This window comes from Palaemon carinicauda, chromosome 20 (assembly GCF_036898095.1).
Source record: "Palaemon carinicauda isolate YSFRI2023 chromosome 20, ASM3689809v2, whole genome shotgun sequence".
NCBI lineage: Eukaryota > Metazoa > Arthropoda > Malacostraca > Decapoda > Palaemonidae > Palaemon > Palaemon carinicauda.
In genome coordinates, this window is record NC_090744.1 from 43,059,118 (window position 1) to 43,073,963 (window position 14,846).

At 38.5% G+C, this 14,846-nt stretch overlaps 1 protein-coding gene across 6 annotated transcripts in view; it reads left to right on the forward strand.

Annotated features, from left to right (window-relative positions):
- Positions 1-5,199: 5,199 nt before the first annotated feature.
- The window catches only part of LOC137660311 (BUB3-interacting and GLEBS motif-containing protein ZNF207-like), a 102,433-nt gene continuing 92,786 nt past the window's right edge, over positions 5,200-14,846 (forward strand). For all 6 annotated transcript variants that reach the window (XR_011047665.1, XM_068395121.1, XM_068395122.1 and 3 more), the window contains exon 1: positions 5,200-5,336. Coding sequence is in view for 5 of the 6 variants with exons in the window: in XM_068395121.1 (XP_068251222.1) it covers positions 5,296-5,336 (41 nt within the window). In the remaining variant the exon portion in view is untranslated. The remainder of the gene's footprint in view (positions 5,337-14,846) is intronic.

A 14,846-nucleotide genomic window follows, 5' to 3' on the forward strand; every position in this document is an offset into this window, starting at 1 on the left:
CCTGGGCACCTGCGGTACCACACGTGCAAGGGGATAATGCATCGCATTACCCGTGTTCTGTTCCGCCCATATTGCTTAACCTAATCGCTTCTCAAAACTATATATGCGGTATACATCCCTATGGGAGATATGACAACATGCATTGCTGCACATGTATTCAGTGCTGGTATATAAAGTAAGAGCGGCTGTACGCCATCCCCAGTCGTGCTCTGTATCTCAGTGTTGGCGATCGTATCTCCATTCACAGTGTTGACGGATTGTATACCACCACATACTATGGAGAGCCCAACAGAATGAAGCAAACCAGGTAACCCGAACAAGAAGAAAAGGACAATGCTAGCCCGTGATACACCCAAAACCAAACTACATCAACAGTTGCCAGTACCACCACACTAGGAACCGAAGTACAAATGCCCCTTGAGGAGGAATAAGCAAGTGTGTGGCCTACCGTATGTTCACTGTGGGTTACCTATAGAGACTGGTTTCCCAGTGGCGGTGCATTTTTATATATGGGAGTCCCGTATATCACGCATGCTGTGATCATCCATAAGTGACAAAAGAGTAAGAAGAAAAATATGCAAAGGAGGGGCTGTCGTATGAATTCCTAATGAACTCCTTACAAGTCTTTGGCTACCTTAAAGTAAGCTACTTCTCCCTGCCAAAAACTACTCCCTTTTGGAAAGGTTTTTAATCTGTAGGTCCATTACCTTTGCTTTAGCTGATGCACCAAAGACTGGCATTAGTTAACACTTTGAAACTTATCTCTTGCCTTGAAGTCTTGGTGAGGGCAATAAATTGGCATTTGCTCCTCCCACTCCTGAAATGATGGAAGAGGATCAATGCTGTTTTGTCACTCCTTCAGGTGTGAAAGCCTTTTTTTTTTTTTTTTTACTGTGGTTAGGCCTGGCTAATGCGGTCTTAGGCCATATGAATTCTTTGGTCTCATGGCCAGAGAATTCACTTTCGTCCAACTGACCGTGCAAGTTCCTACAACACTCCCTCCAATGTCAGCGAGAGTACTACATTCCTTCTAATAATGAGCCCTCTCTCGTAAAATTAGGCCTGTTAGGTATGTAGACTTGCTTGGGACTATACCCCAGCAAGGATAAGGGCAGAATATGTCCTTTGCCACTGATTCCATGGTCAAAGAGAACAGTGCTGTCCTCTCTTCAATCTGTATCGTGGTTGAAAAAATGGTCCATCACGATTTCACTCTTTGCAAAGACCACCAATTTATCCTCTGAGGATGACAGTAAAATACAGGAGGCTTGTAATGTCTAGCGGAAGAGTCAAAGCAACCCCATGCTAACTTTGTCCTGAAAAGGATTAATGTAATTATTTTTTCTTTTCTCAACAATATAGTGGGGAGACCAACCTCAGCTTTTGCAACATATTGTTACTGAGATCTCCCTCTCTCCCTCTGATGAGAGGCGTGGAGGCAGTAGGGAATAAGTAGAGAACCGAAATCCAGGGGTTCCTTATCCACCATGCACTTAACTTTAGGGCCTCTGGTCACTTGAAAAGAACCATTGCCACGCCTTTGAAGGTGGCTAGGGCTTCTGGTTCGTACTTAAGGTGGGTGCTACCCCTTCACTAAGGCTCTATCAGAATCCTTGGCACCCTCTTTCCCTTTCACGCTGCTCTCAAACTCAGTTCGGAAAGGGAGTTAGGTAGGGGACACTGAAGTATGTGTTCTCCTTTTCTACTATCGCATGTGGTGGGATACTTATCATGATGATCATGATGTTAAGTATGTGTTGATTATTGTCCTTTGAGAAAGCTACTTACTCCCCTTCAGTGATTTTCACCTCCCCTCACTCACACTCCAATCCATTTCAACCTTCCAGGATTGCTGAAAGCTCTGGTCCTGTCTGCAGAAGTTATTACAATGTTGGAGAGGAAGATGCTAGAAACAGCAAACAACCAGACTTTGAGCTTCTGCTTTTAATTCATGGTGAAGTCATTAAGGGACTGAAGACCAATCACCAACTTAGCACATTATCTAACAGGTTTTTTCACACAACTCCATTCAGGATGGAAACAATTTTTCCTGTACCGTCTCCCATCAGAAAGGTGGATTTCATGCTTACGGTGAATATCAAGGTCATATACTTTAAAGTGCCCATCGTTCAGTCCTCCCAAAAGTTCTTTTGCTTCCTTTTTGATGGAGTGGTGTATCAATTTGAGACTGTGTTTAGGTTTAAGCACTGTCCCTCAGGTGTTCACCGAGGTTTCCACCCTATTCTCAGTCTAGGCCCACTTTCATGCGATATGTGTTTTTAGGTATCTTGACGATTGCTCGATCCTGGTGTCCTTGAAGGCCCATTATTATTATTATTATTATTATTATTATTATTATTATTATTATTATTATTATTATTGTTATTATTATTATTACCTGTTAAACTACAACCCTAGTTGGAAAAGCAGGATGCTATAATCCCAGGGGCCACAACAGGGAAAATATCCCAGTGAGGAAAGGAAACAAGGAAAAATTAAATATTTTAAGAACAGTAACAACATTAAAATAAATATTTCCATATGAACTATAAAAACTTTAACAAAACAAGAGGAAGAGAAATTAGATAGAATAGTGTGCCCGAATGTACCCTATTATTGTGACTAATATTCCTCTCATGGAATGCCTATTATTCTTGATCTAGTAAAACTTAACGAGAGTAGTGACATTGAATGAACTCTGAGTAGGAACAAAGCAATAACAGACCTTTCTGAAAAGGAAGCTCCCAGTATGCCGTTCCCCCCATTTCTAGTCTTGAAGAATGTATAAGGGGGAGGGTTATTGAAGATGGGCCATATGAGTTCACGACTTTGGGTTCCAAAAAGTGGGATCATATTACACCGCTCAGTACTGTAGATGTAAAATATCTTATTTTTCCTTGTTCCCTTTCCTCACTGGGCTATTTTCCCTGTTGGGGGACCTGGACTTATATCATCCTGCTTTTCCAACTAGTGTTGTAGCTCAACAAGTAATAATAATAATAATAATAATAATAATAATAATAATAATAATAACTGGGCAGCTTTGTAGGGCCAGACCACCTGCATGTCTATCCAGACAGTTGATGGTAGAGATGTGTAGGCCTACACAAACTTGATCTGCACTATCGGGGTGGATAGCATGATCAATATCTTTGTAAATCAGAGGTCCTGGATGGTGTCTATGAAGAATACAAGGAATAACCTTTCAGTTTCAGACTTTTTTTTTTGTATAAAACGAATGACCTAGTCTGTGGAAACGAAAGGTAGTTTGCTTTAATCTGATTATGTTTTTGGCTGTTTTCCAGAATTATCTCTCTCTCTCTCTCTCTCTCTCTCTCTCTCTCTCTCTCTCTCTCTCTCTCTCTCTCTCTCTCTCTCTCTCACGATTATGAGATGATCCATATGTTGAGGGTGACATCCCCTGTTTGTGCGACCCTAACAGTGGCTAGTTTGTACTTGGCGGTGTGTGTCCAAGAACAGATAGTCGAAACAAAACAGGAAGATTAATGTGTGTGTGTCAGGAGCAATGAATATATGCAGATCTTTATTAACGCTTTTAATAGTCTAATTATAGTAATAGTGAGGTAATTGATACTATTATTATTACTATTACTAGCTAAGTTACAACCCTAGTTGGAAAAGCAAGATGCTATAGGCCCAAGGACTCCAACAGAGAAAAATATCCCAGTGAGAAATGTAATCGAGAACATAAACAGACTACAAGAGAAGTAATGAACAATTTGAAAAAAAAAATAAGAACAGCAATCACTAAAATTTAACCAGTTAGAAGAAAAGGGTGAAAAAAAAAATGAAAATTACAGTTGAATAGAGAAACTTTGATATTGTGTCAAGAGGACTGTGTATTAAAGAGTAGAAAACACAGGTGACATATACCGAATAAGGTACTTTTTTTTTAGATTTACAGATTGTATTTTCCAGTGGAATAAGACTTTCAACAAGGAGGGAAACGCCTTATGTAAAAAGATAGCATTATACTCTGACACACTAGTGTACGATACCCGTCAAAACTGACGGCTAAGTATTGTATATTTAATTCTTTTGCATTTCTCTTCATATTAAGAAGTTTTTTTTTATATCTAAAGGTCCTACATAATGTATATCCGGTTACATATTTGAGAGAGAGAGAGAGAGAGAGAGAGAGAGAGAGAGAGAGAGAGAGAGAGAGAGAGAGAGAGAGAGAGAGAGAGAGAGAGAGAGAGAGAGTATGTTTTGCGTGTTTGGCTTTATCCATCATACAAGCAAAATATCAGTCCGAAAAGGCTAAATAATATAGACTGAGAAGAGTTTATACCAGGATGGTGTGTTACCATATAACAATGGCGTTGTGCTAAAGGGGTTACACCGTACACAGTCTGTGGCAAAGTGTGGGGGACCTCCTGTTTTGTCTGTTTCGCGGAGTGAGTCCGCGAAACAAACAAATACGGGTTCAAACGGGCTATATCTTCATCTATGAATATGCTGACGATCTTACGAAGTGCTCCTCAACGTTAACACTTGCCAAATAGTAATTTAGGCTCCCTGGTGAAAGTTGCCGGTTATATATTGATCTTAAAATATTTTGAGGAAGTAAAATTATTGTTTCGTTTACGTTGCCTAACTGACCTTCATCTTCAGCTCTCTCTCTCTAAAAACAAAGTATAAATAATGTCTGACACAACTTCAAAGAACGGTACTGATGTTGGTTAACTGAATTTTCGAATCACTGGTCTGTTAAAAAACGCACAAAATACTATGAATAAAAACTATTTGGTTCAAGTTTAAAAAATATTTATGTAGTTTGTGATGAAAATAAGAAATAGCCGAAACATTTTAGTCACACAAAGCGTATCACAAAGAACGCCTCTAAAGAAGGTCGATTAATGAAGTGCTGAAGCTCCAAACACACATAAAGTAAACCATAATATATATTTTAAAAATCATTTACAAAATATAAGCAAAACTAGGAAATAGCTGAATCATTTTCTTTACTCATAAATAGTAAAAACATATGATATCAAGTGTCAGATAAATGAAAGTTTGAAATGCTAGGGCCGCTTTCATAATATTATGTATGCTAATTTAATAAATTATCCAAGAGTTATATATGAATTTTACAGCTATGCGAGAAATATCAGAAGTATTTTATTTACAGAAATTAGTTAAAAAGACCGCTTGCGATTCAAGTTCCATCTAGCGGCATTTTCGTAGTACGCATGCGTAGTCTGCTGCTCCCCTAAGACGCAGTCTGCCATATTGTTTGACTTTTAGACAACTGAAGATTTTAGTTCGAACAAAATGGGTCGGAAAAAGAAGAAGCAGACGAAGCCTTGGTGTTGGTAAGTGAAAGAAATATATGGGGAACTGCCCGTGATTGAAGTGATTAAGTTAAATTGGCGTATGTTGTGTTGTTTGCCTGTGAAGCCAAAGTTTATTTATAAACCTAAAATGGTTTGTATAATGTCCTGGTGGAGTGGAAGGTTTCGAGATTCCTTCTCGCTGCTGCTGGCGATCGATCACAATGTATCGATCATACGAAGTCACTTGGGACTTTATGAATAATTCGAAACTTCTCTCCGTGCCCTTTGCCAAATCCCCGTGACATAGTCAGAGCGTAGATCGACCTCCTTCGCTTGTTAAATTAGGAATAAGAGAAAATCTCCGGGGGTCGATCTTCGCCCTCCGTAAATTATTAATGCGTCCTAAAGATATTGAATAATTTTAGCGATATAGAATTTTTTTCAATATGAAATGAGTCTCTATACCTAAAATTTAGAAAATGTCCTATATATTGGTTCTGCTATTATTTCTAATTATGATGTAGACTATTCGTACTTCGGTTAGACCCTTTGGAGGTTATGAGCCAATACAGTACTGTCGGCGACCGGAATAATTTCAGTGGTAGACAACTTTCCGTCCTTCGTGCTTGGTCATCTCCCCCACCCACAATAAAATAATAAGCATTACTAGTTATAGATATCGGTATTATTGTACTGTAAAACGGTAATTAACCTAGGGGGAAAAAAAAACTGTTTTCCTTTAGAAAAAGGTCCGTTCTCTTCGAAAATGACACTCGTTTCTGTCGCAAACGAATAGTTTCAGAAATATGTATATATATCTATATCCGCCGATAATGGGGGATCCCAGTGGGAACTCGGGGTTTTGGGTGGGGATATCATACTGGGGCAACAGTATATAATGGTAAAACAAGCCATTTCTTCTGTATACATTATCTTCTTGTATGTATGATAAACCGATGAAAAATATGCTAATTATCTATATCCTATACTAACGGTATATTTTTCAGTTATTTGTTGACATTCTACAGTAAATCTTTACCGTCAAATTATATATTTATATATATATATATATATATATATTATATATATATATACATATATATATATATATATATATTATATATGTATATATAAATCATATATACATACACATACAAATGCTGTATGCATGTTGCATAAGATTATACATTCAGATCTCCTGGACAGTTCCATTCTGTTTGTAATACTAGGCATGCAGTTAAATCTAATAGTCGGGCCTTCTTCATTATGAAGCTCAATACCACCCAGTATTCTAGAAGTTTTATCCAGCTGAGACCAAGTTGTGGAATGAAGTTCTTAATCTGGTAGTTGTATCTGTAGAACTTCAAAAGTTCAAACCTGCAGCAAATGTTTTTATGTTGAACAGGCTGACAAAAGTGTCTTTTTGTAGTTTATATATAACTTGTGTTTTGATGTTACTGTTTTTAGAATGATTTATTGTTAATTTTCTCTCGTCGCTTATTTATTTCCTTACTTCCTTTCCTCACTGGGCCATTTTTCCTGTTGAAGCCCATGGCTTATAGTATCTTGCTTTTCCAACTTGGGTTGTAGCTTGGCTTATAATGATAATAATAATATATTTGTTTTTGGGGGAACTTTGGATTTCAGTGTATCTTTCTTTATGGTACGCAAGTGAATATTTACGAAGACAGGGTTGAAGTGCTGGGCCACTATCCCAATATAAGGGGATATAGGAAGAAAAACACAAAATCCATAAAAATTCACTGAGCTTCGCATGACATTAGGGAATGCGTACATGAAACATTGTCAAAATTCCTCATACTTTCATAGTTACACTATAATGAGTATAAATAACTCAATAAACCAAAAACATTTTATCCTACAAAATTGCAGTATTTCTTGTTATCGTAAATTTTGACAATTATCACCTTTTGATAAAAAACAAATTGTGAGCAATGGCATCTGTATAGATTCCACGAGTTATAAGACGATGTATTTCATGGAAATTACACCCTTTGGACTTTAGTCGTAGCACAAACCTCATAGAGAGTTCACGTTTGAGTTTCACCTCTCATTTGTTCCTTTTTCTCAGTTTCGGCAGGAATTTCCTCGTGCCACAGAGGAAAAGACAATATCAACATCTTTTGCTGACATAGGGACAAAGAAAATTTGCTCTAATAAGATTTCAGAAGTGGGTAACTTTGGGAAAATTAGCGGAGTTGGTGTAAGAAGCAAGATATTGATTAAAGGTATCTTCATTTATGATTAAATTGTGATAAATAACTATGTTTTGGTTTACTAATATCCAAAATGAAACAAAGTTCATAATAAATAATTGTGATTTATTAATATTGTCAGTGTAAAATATACAAAGGAAAACTTTGAACGGCCGTTTCTCTTGACTATACTCATTGACCTTCAAATTTTATCTTCTCCCTTAATTTTATTAAGATTTAGCATTGAAATTTGGTATATAACTTAGAAAGACATCATAAAACAATCAAATGTTGCCCTTTTTTTCTAATTTTTGTTTCATATGTTTCTTAATTTTTCCCTGATTTTTAGAGTATTTTTTTTTACCATAATGAAAAAATCAAATCAAGCAACAAAATGACTAAAAAAAAAAAAAAACATTTGATTGGAGGTCTACATCAGGTCTATATAGGGTAGTAATCCCAGGTCTTAATATTAATTATCAAGGGAGGAGATGGAATTTGAAAAATATTAATTTTCAAGATGAAGCTCCCATGCGTTGCAAAACCGAAGGTCGGAGGCAAAAATCCAATGCATTTTGGAGATGTCGTAAGTCACCTTATTAAGTGGTATGAATGTCAAATTCCTGTCCTTAAAAAACTGCATTAGCCGTCCGGCCCCCTTAAGCCTTGTCACATTGCGGTCTGTCATTGTGTTGCTACACTTCAGACGTGAAAAGTTGGGTTTAAGTGTTCATTTTATAAATCTTATTGAAATTATTGTATATTTTGTTTTAAATCTGTCTGCATTCTTAGTTTGCAGTGTAAGGAAAAGTTCCTCTGTTAGTGATGAAAAGGGAAAATTTGACAAACATCACTTCTATTCATTTTCTTTTGAATAATTTTACACCAGTTCATACGGCTGCCTCTACGTTATACAAAGGATCCTTCCTAATTTTTTTTGTTTACAGTAACCAGTGTAAGAACGAACACACTAGGGTTTTCAACGTCTGTTCAACTCGGTTTGAACAGACAACTTGGCTTTCTTCTGACCATATTTATTATTAACCGAACCATTATTAGTATGGCTCTGGCTCCACTCCCCCCCCCTCTTATTTAGCATCATCAATTCTGAAATATATATACCTGTATATATATATATATATATATATATATATATATATATATATATATATATGTGTGATATATATATCTATTTATAATATATATGATATATATATCTATTGGCATCCCAATTCTGGAAAATATATATATCTATTGCTGGTGCGTGAGTTTGCATAATGTATGGATACTGATATTGAAAATGTTAAACTAAATATCCAAACTTTTCAATATTTAATGGCAACTGTAGACAAATACTCTCAAATGGATCGGCCATATAATGGCAAGTCTATACAGAGACATAGCTGCAATGTTGTGTTAAGTTTTCTTTTCAACACCTGACCTGTCTTTGGCATCTCTTTTATGATGGCAATATAATCTCTCGCCAAAAATCATAAATTTCAATATATTCACGTCATCTGGGACTTCTCCTTCAATGGCAAGCAGTGTAAAGTATGTAATGAATTGATATTTTATCTGACATGCCATTGAAGAAAAAAGAATTATCTTCAAGTTTTGTTTAAATTTTATGGCATTATCCACTATATCTGAAAGTGACTGTGACTTCCCATAAGCCATTTAAAAAGTCGTACAAAGTATACTATAAAAAATTTTATACATATTGAAAGGCTATTCAAATTGTTTAAGAATAATTCTATTTACTTTTCCAGTATTTTGATATTTAAAGAATTTTTATCTCTTGATCTTGCACTGGAGTGGTGTGTTTATGCACCTGAGTATGGTATACTTGAAAAAAAAAGTGATTCCAACACTGCCAAAATATTGAAATAGCCCATCACACTTCACGCAATGCAATTTTTATATTATATAGCATTTCATACTACCGGTAATTTCATAACACTCTTGGTTAATCTTGTCTCCGTTTCCTTTACACGGGCTTGCAAATGCCTCGAAGAGGCCCTTTATTTACAGGAATTTGGGTAATTCCTCATAAGTAGAATTGTGTAAATGAAAAAGTACACCTTATCTTTGTCAACAAAATAATGAAAGAGATTAGAAATTAGGAATACCTCTGATCAGTCTAGTGAACAATTTAAAATGGTTAATAATCCAATTTGAATCTTCCACAACTTAATCTTAAACTGATTGAAACTCCCTGTATTAGCGATTTTAGATTAAAGTTAGGAAGAGGCAAGGAAGCTGCTGTATAGTACATTACCCTAAATTACTCAACTATTAGATGCGATGTAAAGTACATTAGGTCTGTCCCAATAGTGCACTGAAATTAAAGTAATTTATTGTAACTCTTCCACAATCACAAAACTAAAAAAGTATTTTGAAAATATTCTTTGTAAGTTACAAATTGTAAGAAAAAAAAAATTGTTCCTTCGGAAATACAAACCATCGTCCTTTAGTAGGGTAAGATTCTGGTGAAACTGGTTATGACCATTGAAGAATCATTGTGGTACTGGCAAATGCCACCCATTATTCAATGGTGGTGTGGGTCTGACAGGGCTTGGAGCCTCTGTTTTTTATTCTGGCTGTTGTGTTTAACGCTCTCTAGCCATCCGTAAGTTTTGTGAATTTTTTTTTTATCTTCTCATTCTCGTGAGTGTGAAGGAACTTGAGTAAAATGCGAACATGTCCAGGTCTGTTGGATCGACGCTGTGTAGCCTTTTAGCAAGGTTGTGGTTTATCCTTAGAATTTGTATCATGTGCCAAGGGCACTGCTGCACTTCGGATTCCCCTTGGGATGTGTGTAGGGAGTGTATACCCTCCCAGTGTGTCAGGTTTCAGAGTAGAAAGAAAAAGAAATCCAAGCGTGATCATTTTCCCTCATGTTGTCTTTGTGATCAACAGACAGCGAGATCCCGACTTCCGAAACTCGCCCCTCCGGCACTTCTTCAGTTATTCGGCTATCTCTGAGGGCAAACAGAAGATCGACGACCTTGGTATTGCAGACTAAGCGTAGGGAGTGGTAGACTCCCTTGCTTCCCTTGGAAAAACAGGGAGGGTTACGCTTGAGGATGATCCTTGTCCTTCAGATTTGGATAACTCAGCTGTTGAGATTGCTTTGGTTGAAGGTCTCTTGAGTTTCCCTGTTGTGCCAAGGCCCTCTTCACCGCCCATGAGCAATGACTCATACCTCACCCCTCTATCTAAGGAGTGCTTCTGTTTCCCCCAGAAGCAGTCAGGAGGCTGGAGCCCAGTCATCGACCTCTCCCATCTAAACGACATTGTTCTGAAAACGAAGTTTTAAGACGGAGACCCCTGGCACAGTCCTACAATCAATAAATCTTCCTTCTGTTCATAGGCCTGAAAGGTGCATTCAATACGTCCAATTTCCAATTGATCAAGGAATTAAATTTGTTTCGGGTTGTTTGCCTCAGACTTTCCATAGCACCTCAAAGTATTCACAAGGAGGGTGTTCACACTGGGCTCACAAGATGGGAATAACACTTGTTGATATCTCAATGATTGGCAGATCTTGCTGTTAGAGTTTCAGCTTCTCTTACTCAGTGAGTTTCTTGACTTTAGTCTGGATCTGGGGATTTGGGTAAATCCCAGTCTGTTCTTACCCTAAGTCAGAACCTTGTCTACTTGTTAGTGAGTATAGACACGGTCCAAGGGAAAGTGTTTCCATCACAGAACTGGTTATAGAGGTTGCAGAAGGTCACAACTCCATTCTTGAGACAGGAATCCCTTACAGCAAAGATCTAGCAGACTGCTTGTGCATCTCTCCCCAGGAATGTCTGGTTTATTCCATATGGTGGGAATTTGAAGTCCATTTGGAAGCAGAGATCTGACCCCCCAGGTGTTCTAGTCAGTGTGGCTCAGGAAGTCCTAAAGAACCTATCATGGTGATTGCAAGGGAGGAACCTGATGGAGGGATCCTCGTTGCAGGTTCTTCCCCTAGGACTCATCCCGTTCCCAGATGCATCCAGTGGAAGGTGGGAAGCCCACTTCCTAACTACCTCCACGTTAGGTCTATGGGCAGAGGACATGGACAAGGTGTCCCATATGGTATATGGTCGATTCGCCGTCAGTCTGTTTCGCGGTCAATCACTTTCGCCCCCGGCTGAAGTCGATTCGCCGTCCTAATTACACCCATATTTAGTGGAGTCTGTTCGCCGTCAACATAGGAGTCGTTTCGCCTTCAATATAGGAGTTGTTTCGCCCCCGTTATTAAGAAATGGACCAAGACATGCAATTGGCAGCATAATTTTTTTTATTGTTTGTAAAGTCATCGTTAATATAATTAAGATTAATGTCACATTTTATTCTATTCTATGTATAATAATTTACATTATTTCTTGGTCCATTTCTTAATAACGGGGCCGAAACAACTCCTATATTGACGGCGAAACGACTCCTATGCTGACGGCAAACAGACTCCACAAAGTGTGGGTGCAATTAGGACGGCGAATCGACTTCACCCAGGGGCGAAAGTGATTGACCGCGAAACCGACTGACGGCGAAACGTCTATAACACTCCCATATAAACTTCTAATAACTGAAAGCAGCGTATCTGATCCACTTCTAGGACTTATAAGAGGTGACAAAGTGTTGATGAGTGACTAGTAATGTAGTGACTTAGGTCAACATGCAAGTGCTGTTGATTTTTTGTCCCCTTTGCCATTTAGTAGTGAGCATATGCTTGCGGTCAGAGGACAAGGAAGTAAACCTGCCTGTACTGTTTATTCCTGGGAAATTGAACACCATCACAATCAAGTTACTGTGCTTGCTTAGAGTGGCTTTTGAATCCTCTAGTGGCCAGGGAACTCCTGATTTTGCGGGGCTCTCTTATAAAAGACATGTCTGCCACTCACTCACATCAACAACAAACTCAGTTTGTTTGCCAGTGCTCTACCAAGCAGCAGTACTGGAGGATGCATTTCAACAAGTGTGGGACAGCCTCAGCAGCTATGCCTTCCCACTATTTTGTCTCGTAAGGAAAGTGATCAGCAGAACGAACATCGTGCTCAATCTCTAAATCACTCTGGTAGCACCGAAATGGCCATGCATAGAGTGGTAGCCAGATCATCTAAGTCTAGTGACAGAAGTTTCAAGAGAGCTCCATTCTTGGTACGACGACCTGTGTCAGCCACATGTGAAACAACCTCAGTGCAGTGGATTAGCCGTCTTTTTGCAGTTGGAGGTTATCCAGCATCTTGTTGAGGAAGTTTTGCTGCCAACTGCGAAATGGCTCTCTGGATACCCTGGAAAGTCTTTAACAGCAATCTACCAAGCAAAGTGAGAAGTCTTCACTATTGGTGTCGTAAGAGAGACGCTCTCCACTCGAAGCCTCTGTTCCATTAGTTGCAGACTTTCTTGTGTACCAGCAGGATCAGAAACTCGTCTCAGTGTTGGCGGTTAATGGTTATTGCTCACTCCAGAGCCCTTTAGACTGAGGAATTATCAGCTTTGGCACAAAGTTTTGAACAATCTTGTCCCCCTTGGAAAATCAAACCCCCAGCTTGGAATATGAAAGGTCATTTAGTCTTTTTGAAAGGCTCCTTATAAACCCTTGATGAGAGCCATAGACAAGGATCTTACTCTTAAGACAGTTTGTTAGCATTATCTTCAACCAAAAGAGTGGGAGAACTGCATGGTCTCATACTTGATGTCACATTCCTAGCGGTGGGAGACAGATTTCGTTATCATTTGTTCCCGATTTTGTGGCAAAAACACACAGTCCATCAATTATTGACTAGGCTTAGCTCCTTTTCCGTATCATCAACAAAGGTGACGACTTTCTTCTGTGTCGTGTAAGGCTCTACATAAAACAAATGAGATCACATAGGCCACAGTTGTAGAATCTGTCACCATAAAGAAGTCGTGGCAATTTTTTAGATTGGGGCTCGAGTCCCACTCAAGTTCGATAGTATCTGTGGTGTTTGCAGCCTCACTGTCCGTGTGAGCTAAGGAAGGGGTTTTGGGAGAGCCTGTAGGTCTACCTGTTGACATCAGCAGCAATTGCCTGGCCCTCACTGGTCCTAGCTTGGATGGAGAGGGGCCAGTCTCTAGTACATTGACCTACTATCTGGGGGAGTGTGACTCTCCCTTGCCTCTGCCATACATGAAGAACTTTTAAACCTTAAACAAGGAGGTCAAAAAAGAAAATTTCCAGAAATGCTATCTTGTGGCTTAATAAGGTCATCAGTAGAACCTACAGAGAGCAAGAAGTCAAGACCCATAGACTCTCCCAAGAGATGAAGACATGAAGGTTAGTACATTAGTTCTCAGAAAGATCCATTCAATAGTCATGTGTTGAGGGCAGGTGTCTGGAAGAGGCAATCCACCTTCACAACACTTATCTTCGGGATTGGGCCCACAGATACCTGGATACATTGTCCATTGGACCTGTGGTAGTTGCCCAACAAGTGGGTGTAGAAATCCTTGCTTCTTTCAGAACATAGAAGGATCGTGTTCAAAGCAGGGCTGAGGAGTCGGGACTCTGAAGATCCGACTCCGACAATTTTTTAGAACCGACTCCGACTCCAATTTTAAAAAAATAAGAATAATTAAATATTTTTATATAATTTTCTTATTTTATGTTGCCTATTAGTCAAAATAGCATTTCATCATTACTAGCCTAGTAAGTAATTGTTTTATTGAAAACATTTCACGTAATTTCTTGGATTCAGTTTTTCCTAGGTTACACGAAACTACTGTAATCAAAACACCCGTCATTTCGAGATGTTATAAATAATGACTTAATTCTAAGATTATTCATATACGTGCTGCATAAAACTATGAATCGGTAACAACTCCTACCTTTTAAATGGCTAATGGTGATTAAATGAAGAGTTAATCATGAAACAAACTTTAATGTCCAGAGACTGGTGCGTGGAGAGAACAGCTGATCGCATGTATAATACTATTGTTTTGGTTTGGCTTATGGATGAGAGATGGCAGGAGCTATAGGTGTTTCCCAGTGACTGCCTTTATTCGAGAGGGTGTTAAAGAAAACGGCGGGTAATGTGAACCTTTTTTTGAGCGACTTTGAAAAATGTGACTTAGGATACCAAAAGAGAATATTTCTCCAGCGCAGAAATTTCATTTTTGAGGAGTTGGAGTCGGTGGAATTTTACCGACTCCGACTCCTCTAGTCCATAAATTGGCCTCGACTCTGACTCCCCAGCCCTGGTTCAAAGTAGCGTTTACATAATGTTTTTTAAAGGTTTAAGAGTGAGAATGACTGGCCTTTTCTCTCTTCCCTCCTTCCCTTTCATGGTAAATGTTATACAGTAGAGCTAGAATGGACACTGAT